General features: G+C 50.8%; 1 protein-coding gene across 2 annotated transcripts in view; it reads left to right on the top strand.

The window, feature by feature from the left end:
• The window catches only part of cacna1ha (calcium channel, voltage-dependent, T type, alpha 1H subunit a), a 58,408-nt gene that overhangs the window by 20,681 nt on the left and 16,672 nt on the right, over positions 1-21,055 (top strand). For both annotated transcript variants that reach the window (XM_078084120.1, XM_078084119.1), the window contains exons 3-14: positions 7,847-7,958; positions 8,582-8,715; positions 9,190-9,287; positions 11,557-11,716; positions 13,655-13,949; positions 14,901-14,993; positions 15,731-15,969; positions 16,125-16,633; positions 17,633-17,799; positions 17,928-18,125; positions 20,518-20,669; positions 20,783-20,968. In XM_078084120.1, coding sequence (XP_077940246.1) covers positions 7,847-7,958; positions 8,582-8,715; positions 9,190-9,287; positions 11,557-11,716; positions 13,655-13,949; positions 14,901-14,993; positions 15,731-15,969; positions 16,125-16,633; positions 17,633-17,799; positions 17,928-18,125; positions 20,518-20,669; positions 20,783-20,968 — 2,343 coding nt within the window. The remainder of the gene's footprint in view (positions 1-7,846; positions 7,959-8,581; positions 8,716-9,189; positions 9,288-11,556; positions 11,717-13,654; positions 13,950-14,900; positions 14,994-15,730; positions 15,970-16,124; positions 16,634-17,632; positions 17,800-17,927; positions 18,126-20,517; positions 20,670-20,782; positions 20,969-21,055) is intronic.

The following is a 21,055-nucleotide window of genomic DNA, read 5'->3' as shown; positions in this document are numbered from 1 at the left end:
CACTCTCTCTGTAATTACATTAATTGCACCTAATAAATTACAATTAGAGGCAAAGTGCTACGCCTCCTATTAACTTTTTTCTGTAAAGTTAACACCCCCTCAGAAAAGAAGAAGAAAGTGTGTGTGTGAGGCTGCAACCTGAAAATATCTATAATATATATGTATATCATATATATGTATATCTTTATATACATTTACCTCCTCCGTACAGCCTGACAGATTCGTGATTGAAGGGACCTTGTTAAGCTCGAGGAGCTTTGTCCCCTCCGTGTTAAAGGACAGGTCAAGGTGGAGGTCTGCACACGCATGCACACGCATGCACACGCATGCACACGCATGCACACGCCCACACGATCCCCCCATATTGTTTCTCTTCGGATTCAGTGGCTCAACAAAGAAAATGAGACGGAAGGAAACCGCCGTTGTGCTTCTGGGTGTGTTTTGTCGTACTCAGCATCGGCTGCACCCTAAATTAGTTTTGCTAATCGAAGTCTGCTCAGAAGGGGATTCGTGTTTTTTTTTCTTTTACACCATCAGCTCTTTAAAAGTCGACGTAATTGTTTGTTTGTGAGGTATTCAGCGGGATACGTTTATTTAAGTGGGTTATTTAATCCAATTCTTCAACTGGAATAAAGACAAAGCCAGTTTAACGTCACAGTTACCAGTGAAGGTAACGTGCAGCCATCATGCCAACGATCCCTGCTCGCACATGACCTCACACGCACCCACAGACACACACACGGGTTCACACGGAGGGCTGCAGGGATGCACACGCAAAGCGGCGCGCGCACATTATCGACTGCACTCCTCACACGGATTATCAGGCTGATTGTGTGTTTTGTTCTCAGTCAATATTACTACACAATATGCATGTGCTGGTTTATGTGTGTGTGTGTGTGTGTTGGTTGTTTGTGTTTGCGTCTCATGACTTGGTCCGGGTCCGGATGTCCATATGCTGCCATGCAGGGCATCTGGCCATCTGGTGGAGGACAGAAACACATCCAGTAAGCTTTGACCCTTTGCTTTGGTTTCTGTAACGAGGCCCGCGTGTGTGACTCGCATCCTGCTTCACGTCACGGGCCGAGCTGTTTTTAAACACGTGTGATCCTCGTCGTGACTCCACTGTGAGGCCTCCTGACCGGTGACCAGTCAGAGTAAGCCCCGCCCCCAAGCCCCCCCTGCTGCTTTATGTCCGTTTGACTCTGAATGGCATCATTTACTAAATGAGCATCGTGCTGTATTGAAGATGACTTGAAACTAGAGATTGAGAAGCTGCCGATCTTTTTCATCCCCCTTGTGGATGTGGAGCGTGAGACTGGGGGAGGAGGGGGGGGGGGGGGGGGAGGAGAGAAGATGGGAGGGTGGAAAACACGGGGGAAACAATCAAAGAAGAATGTAAACACGGCCGCTGAAATTCAGACGACAGACACGAAGCACTCGCTGTCCTCAACTCTCCTCGCTCTCAACTTCGCAGGAATCCCAGGACGGCGGACGGTTACTAGGCAACCAAAATCCTGTCTGAACTGTGTCAGCGGAGCCCGGCAGAGAGAGAACACTGCGTATGATAAAAGTGTCCCTCCGAATCGCCGCAATCAGCCCGGATGTTTATGTCTCACGTTCCTGCGCGGTGCCAGAGTTGTCTGCAACAATACTGTAATATCCACAGGCCGAGTGCGCACGCCGCTCGTGTGACAGCGTCCTGATATCACGGGGTGACGTGATGTCTCGGCCTCGGTGGGGGTGAGAAAAGGCTCAAACTAACCTCGCAGTGGTCCGTCTCTCGTGTCGACGTTTGGTGATGTCACAGTGATGTCATCAGGGTGTTCAGGTCAGAAAGCCTGCAGCGCAACGACTCAGCGCTGTGGGCATTATCTGGGCCGGGGGGCTCGAAGGACAGATGATGTCTAGTTGCATTGTGGGAATTGTAGGATTGGGCAGTGCTTAAGTACAAAGTAGAGCCCAAAGGTCGCGACTCAGTTTGTCTGTACAACCGTATACCCATATACCCTATACCCGTATACCCTATACCCGTATACCTGTATACCCATTACCCTATACCCGTATACCCATATACCCGTATACCTATATACCCATTACCCAATACCCTATACCCGTATACCTGTATACCCATTACCCTATACCCGTATACCCGTATACCCATATACCCATATACCCATATACCTGTATACCTGTATACCCTATACCCGTATACCCATATACCCGTATACCCATATACCCTATACCCAAATACCCGTATACCCATTACCGTATACCCGTATACCCATATACCCATATACCTGTATACCTGTATACCCTATACCCGTATACCCATATACCCGTATACCCATATACCCTATACCCAAATACCCATATACCCATTACCCTATACCCGTATACCCATATACCCATATACCCTATATCCGTCTACCCATATACCCATATACCCGTATACCCATATACATGTCTTCACATATATCAAATATTCACAGCTCTCTTTAAGCAAGAGGTGATATTCTTAACTTAACAGTGTGTGAGGGTCTTTCTCACAATTCTGCAATTCTGCATCTTGTAGAGGCCAACACCTCAAGGTCGAGCTGAACAGTTGGACCCTCTAATGTGTGTGTGTGAGTGTGTGTGAGTGTGTGTGAGGTTTAAGTCCACACCCAATCAGATGCAGCTGCTCTATTTTGAGCGCTGAATCTCTGTCCTCCCTTTTTGTCCTCTATGACACCCACCTGCACACGTGCACACCTGCACACACACGTGCACACCTGCACACACACACGCATCACACCTGTGCATGCAGATGGTGGGGGGGATGGTATAGGAGAGAACCTCGGTAGTCGGTGTAAAGTTGCTCTTGTTTCACCGTGACGACAAAGCGGAGTCAACAGACAGGAATAAACAGGCTTTGCAGAGGAAGGAGCTCGGAGGGAATCCTGGTGTAACTGCGTCACTGCTTCCCCCCCCCCCCCCCGCTCCGAGGGGCCGAGGCATCAAGTTCAGGGACGGGCGGATTTATGAGGTTCTGTTCCAGAGTCGTGCTCCAGGGGCCTCGCCGAGACGAGCCAATCTGGAGCGCACACAGACACACACACACACACACACGCTGCAGGACACATGTGACAACTAGTCCTTCTGCTAAATCCTCGAAGCAGTAATCACAGGGGGGGGGGGTCTGTTATGTTTGAGGTAATGGTGGAGAAAGAGAGAGAGAAAGGACTCAGCAGAGCTCCTCAGGGATCTAATCACCAACCAAAGGGCTGCAAGCTACAAGGAAGCAACATATGACAAACTGCTTAAATTAAATGTTTATCAAGCCAATGAAGCAAATTATTAGATCATCAAAATAATATAAAAATGAGACTTTATGGAGCAAATGAAGATTACGTGGATAACACGAGAAAACCTGGCGGAATATCTATGGAATGATGAAGTCCATCAGGTAGTCGGGCAGGTTTCATCCAAGCAGCTGGTACATTCATTGTGTCCTTGTGTCCGCACACACACACACACACACACACACACTGCTGTCACGCTGATCGACCCGAGTAAAGTGTGTGATTACATTATTAGGTTATTACATCTGATGGGATTGAGTTTGCTCTCCTCTAATGAAAGGGGGATGGACCTGGGGGGGGGGGGGGCATCAGAGCAATGGATTGTACAAGAGGAAGATGATGAAGCGAGCGAGGTTGGAGGATAAGAGTAGAGATAATGTAGAGAAATGAGGGGGGTGGGCAGGTGGTGAGACGGGGTGAAGGACAGGGTCAAGGGTGTCGAAAAGGGGGGGAGGTTCCTTCTGGCGTTGATGCTCCTCCACCAACAAGCAAATGTTTTGACTCAAACATTCCCCGGGATTTACTTCTGGCTCAAAATGGCACATTTTTACAAATGAGTAGATTCTGTCTGATATTAAAAAATCGTTGTTTGTATCTGCATATGTTAGATAAGTGCTAAATTCACCCGCAGAGAAACATCTTAATTGCTTTAATTTGTCGTTTATTCTCGGGGTTTTCCGCCTTTAACTTTCCTGTAATTTGGCAACACATTCTGTTTCCGGTCACTCATCCCACCCATCCCAAAGAACCCCCCCCCCCGGCGGAATCTAGGACGGAGGAAAAGAAAGAAGGGAGGGAAAAAGACATAACCGTGTGTGTGTGCGTATGTGTGTGTGTGCGCATGTGTCTCCTTAGCGAATGTGTATCCGCGTTATCACAGTCGCTGCAGGTGTGAGACTTTTCTATGACAGAGTGTGGTACGGATTCAACAAGCACTTACAAATGCAGACTACCGCGTTGTGATGTGTGTGTTGGGGGGGGGGGGGTGTTGTATTGTCCCACATTAGCGCAGCAGATGATGAAGACAAACACTGAGTCATTGGGGGGCTGCGGTCACAAATCGAATGCGCGTTCTTTAGAACGCGTTGTCCTTGTTTCCCTCCGGTGTCAAACTGTTTTAATTAGCAGGTACTCTCGCCCCTCCAGCGACTCACCAAATTGTTCCAGCGAAACAGATTTTGTGCCCACTGATACTGGAGGAGCTAAATTATCGCTTGCACCATAAAAACGAGTCGATACGCAGTTTGCTCGACAATTAAAGCAATTTGAGAAGATGAACAGATGAATAGATTGGTACAACAAATTACTCCTTGCATCGTTGCTTATACAAGAGGATTATGAACAATGTTAATTATTTCTAGATTCAAACCGCTGATACACAAAGGTTCCAAAAATAAAATTGCTGGCGGCAACCTCCGGGTCTGAATAGTGAAACCGAAGAGTCTGCTCCCATAGACGTCTATGAGAAAACGACGCTACTTCTCTCTCCTGACCAGCAGGGGGCGACTCCTCTGCTCCCATAGACGTCTATGAGAAAACGACGCTACTTCTCTCTCCTGACCAGCAGGGGGCGACTCCTCTGCTCCCATAGACGTCTATGAGGAAATGACTCTACTTCTCTGTAGTGACCAGCAGGGGGCGACTCCTCTGCTCCCATAGACGTCTATGAGGAAATGACTCTACTTCTCTGTAGTGACCAGCAGGGGGCGACTCCTCTGCTCCCATAGACGTCTATGAGGAAATGACTCTACTTCTCTGTAGTGACCAGCAGGGGGCGACTCCTCTGCTCCCATAGACGTCTATGAGGAAATTACTCTACTTCTCTGTAGTGACCAGCAGGGGGCGACTCCTCTGCTCCCATAGACGTCTATGAGGAAATGACTCTACTTCTCTGTAGTGACCAGCAGGGGGCGACTCCTCTGCTCCCATAGACGTCTATGAGGAAATGACTCTACTTCTGTGTAGTGACCAGCAGGGGGCGACTCCTCTGCTCCCATAGACGTCTATGAGGAAATGACTCTACTTCTCTGTAGTGACCAGCAGGGGGCGACTCCTCTGCTCCCATAGACGTCTATGAGGAAATGACTCTACTTCTCTGTAGTGACCAGCAGGGGGCGACTCCTCTGCTCCCATAGACGTCTATGACAAAATGACTGATTTATTTCCTCAGTAAGCATTGTAAACAGAGTTCATGTCTCAATCTCAAGTTTCAAGTATTCTTCAACACAGCATGATGTTTCAGGTCATTTCTCTTTTTCTGTACGGACGGGTGATGAATGGTAATAAGAAATGTCCTCCTTTGTTAAACTGTGACACCCACAATCCCTCACATCCAGAGTGACGCAGACCCGGCATTAAATCAACCTCCACAAGTGGGACCAGGAGCCTGGAGGGAATCCAAGCTTATCGAAACACACCAAAAAACCCAGCTGTATTTTATGAACGTCTGTGTGAGACTGACGCTGAAATTAATTAGAGAAGAAGGAAAAAAAAACAAGATATTTTTTCTGTTAACTGAAAGCCAGACCGAAGACTCCGCAGCAACAGTCCGGCCTGACTTTGAGGATTTATGCGTTAATACTGTGTGTGTGTGTGTGTGTGTGAGGCAGAAGGGGGCTCAGGAGGTGTTGGCTGTGGAGATTAAGAGGAATTGGAGAAATCAGAGAGACAGATTCTTTGAATATTCCAATCTCTCATTTTAATTCTGCCTCAGATTACTGAATCTGTCATCTGAGAAAGAAGGATCCATAAAAAAATATTTGAAACTTTTAAACTTAGACGTGTGTTTGTGCTTTGTGTGTGTGTGTGTGTGTGTTTGGAATAAATGTATCTACAGATGCCTGCATTCACTATGTGTGTGTGTGTGTGTGTGTGTGTCTCTGTGTGCAGGACGTTTGTGTGTAAGTGATGCAGAAGACAATGGTCACCATTTGTTTTTCGCCTCAGCTTTCTAATTACATTACATTACATTACATTACATTACATGTCATTTAGCTGACGCTTTTATCCAAAGCGACGTACAATAAGTGCATTCAACCATAGGGTACAAACTCAGGAGAACAAGAAACAAGAAAGTGCAATTTCCTCAAATAAGCGAATTTACAATTTGCTATAGATGAGTGACGTCACAAGTACAATTTAAGTGCTGCAATTTGTTAGTCTTTAGTCGAGGTAGAGTCTGAAGAGGTGTGTCTTTAGTTTGCGGCGGAAGATGTGAAGGCTCTCTGCGGTCCTGATGTCTTCAGAGAGCGCGTTCCACCATTTCGGCGCATTATAATAATTAAAACCGTTCTTGCACTATGGGAATACACTGCAACTCGATGCACCCTCCGGATCCCGGCTTGTGTGTGTGTGTGTGTGTGTGTGTGTGTGTGTGTGTGTTTGTGTGTGTGCGTGCATGTGTGTTTCTGGGACTTAAGCAGAAAAACAGCAGCATCAGTGGCTTCTCCTCTGGTTTAGGAGACATGATTTAAAGCCATCCCCTCCTCCGATCTCTGCGTCTTCCACTCAGCCACCCCGTCCCACTCCTTCACCGCGCGGGGATTACATACCTGACCAAAGAACATCTCAGGACGCCGTCACTGGGCGTTATTGTCACGTGTTCGTGTTCACTGGGTGGATTCTTGCGCTGCAGCGATGGACTTATGACATAATGTTGTTGGGGATGCACTGATCCACGCGATGTGTGTCCCTCCGTGGCGAGCGCGCACACGGCTTCAACACATTTTAATAGCTTTCTATGAGGAGGAAAAAAAAAAACACGTGAGGGGTTTTGGTGCCGCCGGATGTTTTTCCCATCGATTTGATAGAAAACGAGCGTCTCGCTGCACGAGACAAATGAGTCAAATCTCCGTCCCCGTTGAGTCGCCGCTCCTCATGGATGGATTTGTAACGAAGGGGAGAACTGGTCCACTCGTGACCCCCCCGGAGTGACCTCTGTAACTTACTTCCTTGCCCTAAATAGATAATCTCACACAAAGTCCTGAAAAGGATAAAGAAAGGATCACACAAGCGAACGGAAATCAACAAAAGATTACTCCGTTTCAGTCAGTCGACGCGAGACAAGAAAGATCTACAGATTGCATCAAAGATTTGCATGTGCAGGGTTATAAAATCCCCTTTGCGACATCTTCTTCTCCTTGGTTTTCACTTGCACTCGCTCAACGATGCCACAGGATGTACAGCAGACATGGAGCCATTTCACTGTTAATCTAAGACATTGTAAAAAGGCCTCTAAACACATTAATAGTCCCTCCGGGTCATCTTTGGTCCCGTTATGTCCATTAGACCTACAAAAACCCTCCCTCTCGCCATCCGGCTGCGTGATGCTGATTGGTGGTTTGCTCTTTCTCTGGGATTTAAGCGCTTCCTGTGCACGCTTACCTTTCGTTACCTGCAGGCTGTGGACGTCAGCATGAGCTTGCGTTTCCTTTCCTCTGCCCTGAATGAGCCGCGTTGTGCGTTCCATCAGTCCCCGTGTGTGTTTTCTTAACCCCTGTGTGCACGTGGTTCGAGCACGTGTCCATGCTGGTCATCCTGCTGAACTGCGTGACGCTGGGGATGTTCCAGCCCTGCGAAGACGTCACCTGTCAGGCGGAGTGGTGCCGCATCCTGCAGGTCAGTGCGTTCGCGTCGTGTGTTTCCCGTCACATTAAAATGGTGACATGTTCTTCCACGCTTGTTCCAGGTCTTTATTATGACTCCTGGAAAATGTAAGGGGGCCTCGCTGATGTGCAGAACATAAAGAACTGTTTGATGCAGATAAAATGTGCAATTCACCGCAGGCATTGATTTAAATCTTAAGTAGCTGGGAATAAACTGGAAGAGCCACAACAATAACAATAACAAGAACAATTTATGAGCAAATGGGAATGACAATTCCCTTCTTTCTTCTGGTTTGCTCCAACATGCTTGTGTTGCAGAGCAAAGTAGATTCTTGGCTCTCTGAGATGTGCTCATTATATTCAAATACAGACGTTCTTCTTCTCTTTTTTTCTGCTGTAGAAGTTGTCTAATTAATTGAGACACAGTCTTAACCACGCTAAGCCAGAGCTATTCCCTGCTGGGATGAATCTAACTAATGGAGACAAGAATTTATTTTTTGCAACCACCTCCACTGGCTCTACCTCGGCTTCTATGGAAACGTGATGAGGAAACTTAAACGAGGAGCCGACCTTATTCTGTCGAATGAAATCCTCCTGCTCCGATTGTCGTAATTCCACCTGTGTGTTTTTTTGCAGGTACTGGATGATTGCATCTTTGCTTTCTTTGCCGTGGAAATGATCATCAAGATGGTGGCGCTGGGAATTTTTGGCCCCAATTGTTACCTCGGCGACAAGTGGAACCAGCTGGACTTCGTCATTGTCATGGCCGGGTCGGTATCCCACAATGCTCCTCGGCTCTTTCCCACAAATTGCTCCATTTTGCATCCGGAGACAAACGCGCTCCGTTAATGTAAAAAAAAAAAAAAAATCACATTTTGCTGAACACAAAGTGAGCGAGATCTCACGCAAAGACGCGTCCAAACGTGAACTCTATACAGACGATACAGCTGTGTGCTTACGCGGCCTCCGTAATGAGCGGCCTCCTCGCGCGGCACACAACCACAAAACAGAGCACAACAAACACACAATTAAGACCAGAAGTGTCCCTCTCTGCCGCCCGTCACATTGGTGATGTTTGGGACTCGTGTGATTAAATGTCATGGGCGCGGTAATTATGTTGGCACAGTGACATTGTTGTTGTGTTCTCGGATTGTTTGTTGCTGCTTTGTGCGGACACACATCTGCTACACCCACAAAGTGAAACACCCCCCTTCCTTCCTGCCTGTCTCCGTCCGCGTCCTCAGGGTGTTGGAGTATTCTCTGGACGGCCACAACGCCAGTCTGTCAGCCATCCGGACCGTCCGAGTGCTCCGGCCTCTGCGAGCCATCAACCGAGTACCGAGTGAGTCCTGCATGAGCTGTTAGCGCCGTGCTAGCAGCTTAGCACGCAGCAGTGATACGCACATTATATTATTGTTACACACGTCAAAGGTTGTTAAACTGGCCCATACTAAGTTACATTTACTGTCTTTTCGTGCGCTGTCCCATGTTGTCGCTCACGAAACGTTCTGCCGTCCGGTGTCCCGGTGGATCTGGGACTGGATGTTTGCTTTCCAGAGGTGGTCCCGCGCCGCCGCCGGCGAGAACTTGCGCGTGGTTAGTCATTTGCCTAAAAGCTCCGTGACAGAGGCGGCCCGTGAATCCACAGCCACGGAGGGCCGCTGGACATCGGTGTCATAACAACGTCAACGGTTGCGAACCGGCCAACAGGAGGCGCGCGGCCAAGCCGGGTCGCCTCAGACACTTTGTTCAATACAAACAGGCTCAAAACGTCAGGTTTTAAACATTTATCTCGCATTGTGCTCGCCGGCTCCATTCTGATGTCATTCTGTTTATCGTCTCTACAAATAACATGTCAGTGATCACGTCACACAACCTATAAATCTGGAGCGATAGGGTCAGAGATGCCTGCTAGCTGCTGGCCGCAACGAGCTGAAGGATAAATAAACTTAATCCTGGAGGTCGTCTGCTTCTGTCAAGCTGTCATCACAGTCTCACACACACGCACACACACACACACACACACACACACACACACACACACACACGCGCATGTTCACTGTGTTGTTCTACCTCAAGACTTAAATTCAACATTAACCTTATCGCTAAGCTAACAGTAGCCAGTAGGCACAATGAGAGATGTCACTCGGGGCCGGAAACTCAAGGCCCGGCGGAGACACAAAAGGACGCACACATACTCACAGGTACACACCGCCAGAGACCACTACGTGTTCCTCTGTGTCTCCGCAAAGTAAGTCGGTGTTTTTAACGGAAAACGCGTCCCATCGGTTTCCACCGCGGTGCCGTCGGCCTGCTCGTTTTAGCTAACGCTAAATTCACGACACATCGCTTGACTTCGCTTTGAACACTTTCTGCTGTGTAACCTTCGCGCGTGTGACCTTCGCGCGCTTCTCCGTTTCATTTGCCCCCCGCGAGTCGGGCCTCCGGCGCAGCGTTGGATGGTGTAATCTCACCTAAACCCTCAGCAATGCTGTGACCTCCGGCCGTGGGTTTAGAAACAATGTTGTTTTTCAATCCCGTTATGATTTCTAACCCCGTCCGTATTACTAAAGAGATAATAATGCTGTGAGATATGTTTGCACGTATGTCGTAAGGCATCTATGTGGTGTTTACGCCCGTGTGCACTTCCATGTGCTGCATTCAGTAGTTAGTACACACGCATATTTTTGTTTGAGTGCGTAAGGTTTTCCTCGTTCGACTCGTTCACAACCTCGGTTTTTGTTTTGATGGGACAACAATTTAAACTGGACTTTTGATTGATTCCCTGGGTGACCTCGTCTCTTCAGAGCGCCCGACAGCTCGACCCGCCAGTCACGTTCTCACGCGAAACACGTTAGCGCACAAGCGGCTCTCGGATGGATCGATGGCGGGTGGATTCGGTCTGAGCAGACGTATTTCCTCCGTCCCAAATGCAGGATTTCAACATGAGGGATGTGAAGGATTCGTGGTGCACAAGTGCTCGCGTTTGACACAAATAAGTTTAGTTTGAATGTATTTAATATTGATAATAGTTATTTAGTATTTAGTGTCTGGCCCAAAATCCAAGGTAGAAAGGCAGGTAGTCCTGCAACAGCCACAGATTCCAGATTTTCCAGATTAATATTCTGAATTTCAACAAATCGATTCCAAAAGGGCCGTAATGATAAGTGAAAACAAGAGCGTTTGTGTCTGATTCTGCAAGTAAAGGCGTTCCCTCGTCTCCTGCGGGATGCGGCACCACGCGGTGAGTGCGCGCGTTGCGGAATAGCCGATATGTACGTGAAAGTGTCGGAACTCATCGTGAGGGACCTCAGGGACGAGATCCCCGACTCTGCTGACACTAAACGCCTCCGACAACTGGAGACGGATGCTGAATGCGGCGGGTTAGATAACACTAGCCACAAGGAAGCTGCGAGCTCAAATCCCCCTGGAGGAAATAATGTCAAACTTGTCACTTTCGGTACCGTCATCGCTTGTAATTATATCGGCCGTGGCGACAAATTGATGGGTCCCGAGCTCGCGAGACCAACTGAGGTCATGAAGTGTGAACCTGGAAGCAGGTGAGCGTGATCGTGCGTGATGATTTCTGATCTTCGGTCTCCACCACGCAGGCATGCGCATCCTGGTGACGCTGCTGCTGGACACCCTGCCCATGCTGGGAAACGTCCTCCTCCTCTGCTTCTTTGTCTTCTTCATCTTCGGCATCGTGGGGGTCCAGCTGTGGGCGGGACTACTGCGCAACCGCTGCTTCCTGGGGGAGGACATCCGGACGTAAGGACTTCACCCTCCAGTAGAAGTTTGAATGCCTTGTTCTCCTCGTTCCATGTGGTGACCTTCTCTTGTTGAGTGGTCATATGTTGTGTCGGTCAGCTGTTGCCGGTAGCGGCAACACGCATGTTGTGAGTAGTTGAGGACACTGACTGCGTAGCAACCAGGACGGAAACATACACCATAACAATGAGGATAAACACGAAGCGCCGCGCTCACAATAAGACAAAAGATAAAGACAAAGTTACCAAAGATTTATTTTCAGTTGTCGTCTCACAACTTTTTATTGCCTTGGGGAGGAAACTCCATTTGGCAGATGAATAAAAGAGGCTTGGTCGCCAATTTTCTTATTTGTGTGATAGTTTGTATTAAATAAACATCAGCAGAGGACGTGAGGGACGTGAGGGACGGTGGTGGATTACAAAACATCAAAGAATGAATCATTTAGGCCTGTCCCGAACCATTAGGAGCCTCCTAAACGAGTTAAGTAACTTTCAAATCAATCCTGAAGACGCTGGCAGTCTCAGCTCGAACCGCTCGCTCTCTGTTCAAATGCACCGCTCGCAATTAATTGTTCTTTCACAAACGGATTGTTTGGCTGCCGCGACGGAAGAGACCATTACAGCCAGAGGAAAAACTCCTGTCTGAGGGGCCACTAAACACGGCGCACACAACGTGGAAGTACGAGAGGAATAAGACGAGGTCACTGGGGAACGAGCGCTGTCTCCGCGGGGGACAAACGGGCTCAAGACACTCGGACGGATCGCGCGTCGACCGATTTAGCTGCGGGGACTGGAATTATGCAAAGGAGAGGGAGAAAGGAAAAGCGCTTCAGTGTCCACGACGTGTCACTTAGACGTCCCTGAACGCATTCCGCCTGGATGTAATGGGACAAATTGTCCCGCGGTCGACGCCGCCGAGTCCTTCCTGCGTGCACGAGAGAGATTCACGGTTTTAAAGTACTTGTACTTCACTCAAGTATCTCCATCTTGTGCTCCTCGGGGAGAATTGTGCTTCATGCTGCACTGCATTTATCTTCGGTTTCTTTTTAGATTCTTATTATTGACACAAAAGACAAATCACCGCATTGACATCGATGTGGCGCTTTAGCTGGAATTAAGAGCTGATCCCCAGGAGGGAATTTCAGTGAAGTAAGAAAAAATATATCTTCACGTTTAAAGTGACGTAGACGTTAATGCAGTAATTTAGATTGACTTTATTCTGCACACGCAGCAGATGAGTGAAGTAAATGATAAAAGAGGGCCGATCAGAGAGAAACGTGGGGGGTCGACGTCCCTCTGAAGGACTCGCTCACTGTCGCGAGGTGTAAATACACGGCGGCACTGTGCGACAAACCCGCCACCTCCCACCGCCAGTGAGAAACAGCTGTCACCATGGATACTGATGCATGTAAAATTCAGGGACTCGAGGGTAATTTTCTTCCGTTATGCGACAAAAGGGCTGCGCAACTCAACGCAGTCGCATCCCCTTCGCCTGCGGAAGGAGAACAAAACGTAACAAAAAGCGATTGATGTGACGCGATTGACAATGTCTCAGCATCAGAGTCCGTCAACTTGGATTTAAAGTGGGAAGGCAACCTCTCGTTGATTCCAGCCTACATGCGAATGCACAAAGAGAAGGCAGAGAACCGGGGCCCAAACGAGGTTAACGCGCAACGGCGAACATTTTCAACATTTTGGTTTGGCCGAAAGCTGCAGAGCCCGACACGAAATCGGCGTGAAATCCGAGTGGGAGCAAAGTAGGTCGCTGGTGACTGAAAGACTGGCGCCTGTGCAGCGAACTCAACGACGGAGCCGTTACTTCTTCTTCTCAGTGTATCTGCGGTGCAACGTGAACGAGTGTGGAAGGCCAACGATCCCCCGGCGTGTGTCGGCAGGGGATGACTGACGTGTGATTTCACCCGTTCTCCTCCCATCACAGAATGTACAACCTGTCCATGAGTCCTTACTACCAGCCGGAGGAGGGCGAGGAAAGCCCGTTCATCTGCTCGGCTCCCCGCGAGAACGGCATGCTGCGCTGCCGCAGCGTGCCCCCCAGCGCCGAGGGCGGGGCCGACTGCTCGCTGGCCGCGCCTCCGCAGGCCGGGGCGGCCGGCGGCGACGGCTGCGTGAACTGGAACCGGTACTACAACGTGTGTCAGGCCGGGGAACTCAACCCGCACAAGGGGGCCGTCAACTTCGACAACATCGGCTACGCGTGGATCGCCATATTCCAGGTGAGAGGGAAAGACTTCGCGGTGCAGGTACGGGAAGGCGGGACGAGATTGCGCACGTCAAGCCAGGTGACATCGTATTCTATGGCGAAAAAAAAAAAAAACACACCTGCCCGCAGTGAGAATGGCCGATTCCAGCTTTCCCTTATCGGCGTCTCCGCGGTTGCTGACATGCAACCGAGAGGCGCTGAGAGATCCGCCTCTGCCTCTGGGAGGCTTTGGCTTTGGTGCAACGTGGCGTTCTCAAAGTGAGTCTTACCTTCAAAGTAGCACAAACAGCCCAAATACCGAGGACGCACACACACAGACACACACGGACATTTTAATCCCCGGGAGGTGTGTGTGCGTGTTGGGGGCGGATTCAGCTTTAGACCTTCCGACGGTTTAGGGGGCGTCACCTTGTGGTGGTCGCGTGCACTCGCCGTCTTGTGTACCCGGATGTATTTGTGTAAAAACGACAACCCGGGGGGGTCTGTGTGCTTAGACATCTGTGAAATGTCTACATTGCTTTTGCTGCATCCAACATTAACATAAAATATTGAAATTTGACTTAATATGAATTATTTAAGGAAATGAACACGGCGAGTTAAAGATGAATAAGGGACAGATACAAACACGGGGGGGCAAAGATGGAAGGTTGGTTGATACGAACGCGCCTGTTCAACGGGGGAAGTAGCTTGTTGTCTGCAGCTTCCTCAGTAACTGTTGAGCATAAAGAGCATGAAACAAACGGTTGCGTGTTGGGTTGCATGCTCTTACATACACACACACACACACACACACACACACACACACTCGTCTGGAAGAGGTTGGAGTGACACAAAAGGCTTATTTCTATTAAAAAGTGAATTGGAAATGTTCTGTGTTCTTTGCGCGTCTTTGTGGGTGCGTGCATGCCCGGTTGTGTTTGTTGTATTTTAATGCAGCGTGTGTCTTTTCTGTCTCCACCACCAGGTCATCACCCTGGAAGGATGGGTAGATATCATGTACTATGTCATGGACGCTCACTCCTTCTACAATTTTATATATTTTATACTGCTCATTATTGTAAGTACCTCCTCGCATTGATTCCCGTCTTCTTTGTTGTGATGTCCGATTGTGTTACGAGCTCCGACATGCACTCGCCGTGGCTTCAGAGGGAAGCATTTAACGAGCCCCGTAAAGCTCACTTTATGACTTCAGCCACGAACACAAATCACGCGTGGGATCAGGACACACAATTATGTGTGACATTATATTTAAATGTACTACTTAACGGCCAGACGATTTCTTTAAGTGCCTGTCTTTTATTTTCTGTCTCATAGTCGTGGTGCAGCTCAACAATGCGCTCGTGTACGACACGCCGCTCCTGAAAGACGTCTTTGTGTGCGTGCGTTTCCGTCCTGCTGGGGGGGAAAAAATAAATGAAAAAACCCAGACCAACCTTTTCTAAAGCAAACCCCCCCCCCGCTGACTTCCTATCTTGCGTAATATCTCCATATCGTGCTGTTGTCGAAGAATATTTCATAACGCTGCGTGAGCTCGCTGCCGGCCCGCCGCTTGATGTGAAAGTGCTGTTTATGCGCTCAGAGAGACGGGGGGGGGGGGAGGCGATGGGGGAGATAGGAGGAGAGAGGGAGAGAGCGAGAGACAGTAATAACCTTTTAAAAACACACGAGTTGACAGATGTTTCTGACTTCCATCTCATCAAAACACCACGTTAATGTTAAGACTTCATAAGCTGTGAATGAAGCCACGCGCCGTCTGCTCCACCTCCCCCCGTCCTCCACCCCCCCCCCGTCCAGGTGGGCTCTTTCTTCATGATCAACTTGTGCCTCGTGGTCATCGCCACCCAGTTCTCCGAGACGAAGCAGCGGGAGAACGCCCTGATGAGGGAGCAGCGCGCCCGCTACATGTCCAACGACTCCACGCTCGCCAGCTACAGCGAGCCGGGCTCCTGCTACGAGGAGATGCTGCGCTACATCAGCCACCTCTATCGCAAGCTCACGCGCCGCCTGCAGAGGATCTACTCCGGGTGGCACAGGTCAGCCCGCCGCCGACCTTTTCGTCCACCGTCAAAGAAATTGCCTGATTGACTTTATTGTGTTAGTTTTTTGTTGCGAGCATCAATTAATTGTGTCCAGATGAGAGAACTCATCGCTCACTCACAATGATCGATGTTTCCCGCCCTTCGACCAGCAAAAGGCGTAAAAAGGTGAACCCTAACGGCGGCGGCAGTAACGGGGGCAACGGACACAGCAGCAGGGCGTGCGGCGGCTTAGGCCCGGGCAGCGCCTCGTGGTTGAGACCCATCCACAACCTCCTGCAGCACCATCAGCACCAGCACTGTCGCCTCAGCAACGGCGGGCAGCACGCCATCGCCGTGGCGACCGTCGAGCCCGCCGGCGTCGAGGGCCCGGCGGAGGGGCTGGAGATGAGGTCGCTGCCGGCGCGCAGGGGAAGCGCGCACGGAAACAGCGGCGAGGCGTCCGGCGGCGGCGGCGGCATGGGGGCGCTGCTGGGCCGCCTGAACGGGGGCATGAACTACCCCACCATCCTGCCGTCGTTCGTGTGCAGCTACGGCAGCAAGACGCCGCCGCCCCACTCCAAGCGGTGCGGCCTCGGCCCCGAGCAGCAGACGCCGAGCCGCCCGGCGCCCGAACACACGGAGACGCTGAACAAGCTGTACAAGCTGATGGGACAACACAGTGAGACGGCGCACGCACACGCACACACGCAAACACACACGCACACACACGCACACACGCTTGCTGGTGAACGGACACAGAATCCCAGTTCGGGTCTCGTGTGATTCTTCTAATCGTTCCTCTGGATTTCTCTCAGGCTCCGTTGTTTTTTTTTCGGTCTTCGCCGATCTGCATTTGTGGCGCTTTCATTTTTTTGGCAAATAGCTCCGCCCCCCCCCCCCCCGCCCCTCCCCTTGCCCCGCCCCTCCCTTGAGTTTGACCTGAGGTAACCTCTGAGTCCCAACAGCACTCATGGAGTCCTGACAGGAAATCCAAGCCTGGCGTGCTGCAGCCAGCGGGGCAGCGAGGTGGATAAAGGACGAGGACCGGGTGGGGGGGTCAGTGAGGGGGGGGGGGGGGGGAGGCAGCGTGAAGTCGCCTAAACAGAAACGCGGAAGCACGAGGTTATTTTTTATTTGGAGAGGAGGAGAAGGGCGCGAAGCGCGAAGGAGGGGGAGACAAATCGATAGAAACAAATGAGAGAAAAAAGGGGAGGAGATTGTGCGTTGCTTAATGTTTGCTTTCAGCTTTTAATCTCTGATAAACCGCGCGATGTAACGCCGTTAGTTTGCTTGAATAGCCCCCCCCCGTATTTATGTTATTTTAATAGTTTGGGCCCCGAAGCCGTCCGCTGAAAGACGAGAATGCAAACGAGCTGTCGAGAGTCGAGACGCTGTGATAAACAGACACAGGAGCTCTTTTGTGAGATTATAAAAGACAGTTAAACATGATGACAGCCTGCGGATTAGAGCCGACGTCTGCACTTCCTCCAGACAGGAAGTAGTCGTCTCCTACAGGACTCGCCATCCCCCCCCCCCCCCCCCCCCCACCCCCAGCACGACATTATTCCACCCCGGGATTTCTATGCATCTGTGCTGCTCTCTTTTCAAATAATCAATAATTCGATCAGTGAGTCTTGTCTGACCTCCGCCCCCCCCTCCCCCGTTGTCCCCCCCCCAGGTCGCCAGAGGCTGCTGTACCAGCTGGCGGGCGTGGTGCCCAGCCCTCTGCTCCTGGAGCTGCTCAGCTGCCCTCTGTGTGCCCGCAGCCTGGAGACCTTGGAGCTGGAGCTGGGAGACCTGGAGGGAGGCAGGGGGGAGGCCGACGGGCCGCCAGACTTCCCCCAGGTCAGACTGCACCGTGGGGGGGGGGGGGGGGGGTACTGATGATGAGAGGAGGGGTAGACGGATGATTATTTTATTGTTTCACTACGCTAATGACTAAAACCCACAATCTGAATTTGCCCGGCGCTCAGGGGGGGGGGGATCTGCGAGGCGGGCGAGGACGGAGCCGACGGCGGGGGCCCCTCGAGTACAAGAACGGGGCGGTCCGGGCCTGGGGGGCCTTCAGGGAACGGCTGAAGAGGATCGTGGAAAGCAAGTACTTCAACCGCGGGATCATGATCGCCATCCTGGTCAACACGCTGAGCATGGGGATAGAGTACCACAAGCAGGTGAGGGTTGGGGGGGGGCACCAAGGATCCCACCGTTGGATGAGGGGGGGAGGGAGGGGGGGGGGGGGGATTGTTATTTTTCATTATGCGCGCACACACACAACCTTTCAGATTCCCAGCAAATGGGTGTTAACCCAAAGAGAGGATTCATGCACACGACCCCCCCCTCTTCCTCCTCCTCTTCCTCCTCCTCTTCCTCCTCCGTGCCTCCAGCTCCTCTAATTCCATCTCCAGGGGCTCTGTGTGTATGTGTGTGTGTGTGTGTGTGTCTGTGTGTGTGTCTGTGTGCGTCTGTGTTTCTATCTTTGTGGTATAAACATAAGAAGCGACTGGGAGAGCCATGGCCTTATTGGGCCAATAACACACAGACACACAGACACACACACCCACACACACAGACACACACACCCACACACACACACACACACACACACAGACACACACACACACACAGACACACACACACACAGACACACAGACACAGACATACACACACACACAGACACAGACACACACACACAGACACACACAGGAGGGTTATGTAAGAGTTCCTCCTCCCCTCAGCACTTATCATCCTGCTTGTGCGACACCTAGCCAAACTTTATGTGCCTGTGTGTGTGTGTGTCTGTGTGTGTGTGTGTGTGTGCACGGTGCACGCTGTGTGTGTGTGTGTGTGTGTGTGTGCACGGTGCACGCTGTGTGTGTGTGTGTGTGTGCACGGTGCACGCTGTGTGTGTGTGTGTGTGTGTGTGTGTGTCTGAACTGGCATCTTAAGGAGACAAACTCCAGGTGTTAAAATATACGTATAAAACATTTTTCCATCAGTTTATACATCAGAAAATACTTTTTTTTTACGGTGAATAAAATCCATCTTCAGAATGTTTCTTATTGATAAGCAGTAAGTGACACGAGAACAAACCCGTCGGACCACAGAGAGGAACGTCTGAGGAACCAGTCCGATAACAGAAGGGAAAGCGTGTGTGTGTGTGTGTGTGTGTGTGTGTGTGTGTGTGTGGCCGTGAAGCGACAGTGGCTGCAGGACTGGAGTGTGAACTGCTCCCCTGACCTTTGAACTTGACCAGCTCCTGAACTTTCTCTTCCTTCCACGTGGTCGTCCATAATGGCGCCATCGCCTCTACGTACTTCACCAGTTTACACTATATTCTGAATTTTATCGCCATCATTTTGACTTTTGCAGGTGTTGCAAGTTCATTTAGACCAAAGTTGCCGATTTCCACATTTGATGTCTTTATTTGTGAGACGTTGAGTTGAAGATTCTCATGCGTTAAACGTTACATCCCCTTCTCAGGGAACACCAACGCTTTAAATCCCCCGATGGCCGAGTCCTCTGTCTCGTATTGAGGGGTTTGCAGAAGACGAGCTCGGCTCCCCTGGACGTCCGGCTCTCTGCATTCTGAGCTGGCGTCTGTTTCTGCTTTGCTTTTCAAACCTCACCGACTGTCCCAATTAACTCGAAAGCTCATCAGCTGAAAATAGTAACACGATTTGGAGAACACAACGCGCACTGCGGGAGGACGGACGCACAGCAACCAGCGCACCAAAATGGGATCGTTCAATTATTTTCTCGCAGTGGAAGCTTCCGTAAAGTGCAGGAGTTAGCAGCAGCTAAAACGGCACTTGGATGACACGGACCTGCCGCCAAGGCCTCGTCCTTCTAATGGAGGTGAAAAAAACGATTTGTGTATCCGCTTGTGTAACGAATCGAGCGCTTCCTCGGGCCGACGCCAAGTTTCATGCACAAACCCGTGTAGCGTCCCAAACTGGAGGTGCAAACAGCGTCGCTCCCTCGGGCCACGTTTTAATCGCGCGTGTCGGCCTCAATGGGATGCAAACAAATTGGGACGTTTGGGATTTTAACCGACCACCGCGCGAATGTGTGACTCCCCGAATGAAGTCCGCTCGGGTCAAACCGCCTCTTTTGTTGCAAAGTAATTAATTATGTCTTTTCAGGACATTTCCGGACAGATGGATGTTGACATCAGCAGAGAGCACATTTTCTAGCGAGTCCTCGTCATCATTCGTCCAGTTACTCGGTGAACATTTAATCCAAGGCCGCACGTTTAGTCCGCCGCTGCAGCCCGAGCGAATCGTTTCTATGGCGACGCGATGCCTCTTCCTCCCCGCCTGGACGCTCGCCTACGTGCTTTATGAGAGCGGCCCCCCCGTCGCGCCGTACTGGCCGCCGGCCGCGGGGGGCGGGGTGGGCGGAGGAGACCGCCGCCGATGGAGCGCTGCTGTTGGTCCCTTGTGACAGATCGGGGGCGGGACCTGAAGCTCGGGAGGGGTGATAGACTGCAGATGTTGACTAACACGCTGTTTCCTTCTCGCCTCCTTTTTCCTTCCTCCTTCCCCCCCCCCGTCCCCCCGTCAGCCCGAGGAGTTGACGGACGTGTTGGAGATCAGTAACATCGTCTTCACCAGCATGTTCGTGCTGGAGATGGGCTTCATGCTGCTGGCGTTCGGCCTGTTCGGTTACATCAGGAACCCGTACAACATCTTCGACAGCGTCATTGTGATCATCAGGTAATCCTCAGGACATCTATCCACTTCTTCTTCCCCCTGCTGGTCAGTCCTCGCGGCACAGCGAGCGCATCACGTCCAGTAGCGTTCCAACGCCGGCTGCGTCTGCTCCTCAGCGTGTGGGAGATAATCGGCCAAGCGGACGGCGGGTTGTCGGTGCTGCGGACCTTCCGCTTGCTGCGGGTCCTGAAGCTGGTCCGCTTCCTGCCGGCTCTGAGGAGACAGCTGGTGGTGCTGATGAAGACCATGGACAACGTGGCCACCTTCTGCATGCTGCTGATGCTTTTCATCTTCACCTTCAGGCACGCGCGCACACACACACACACACACACGCTCGCTATTCCCAAGCCGTGTTCTGCCTGCGCCGTGACGACGGCGCGTGCTTTTTG

Source organism: Gasterosteus aculeatus, chromosome 11 (assembly GCF_964276395.1).
Source record: "Gasterosteus aculeatus chromosome 11, fGasAcu3.hap1.1, whole genome shotgun sequence".
NCBI classification, from domain to species: Eukaryota; Metazoa; Chordata; class Actinopteri; order Perciformes; family Gasterosteidae; genus Gasterosteus; species Gasterosteus aculeatus.
Note: the sequence above shows the minus strand (reverse complement) of the source record. Positions and strands in the feature narration are given on the sequence as shown.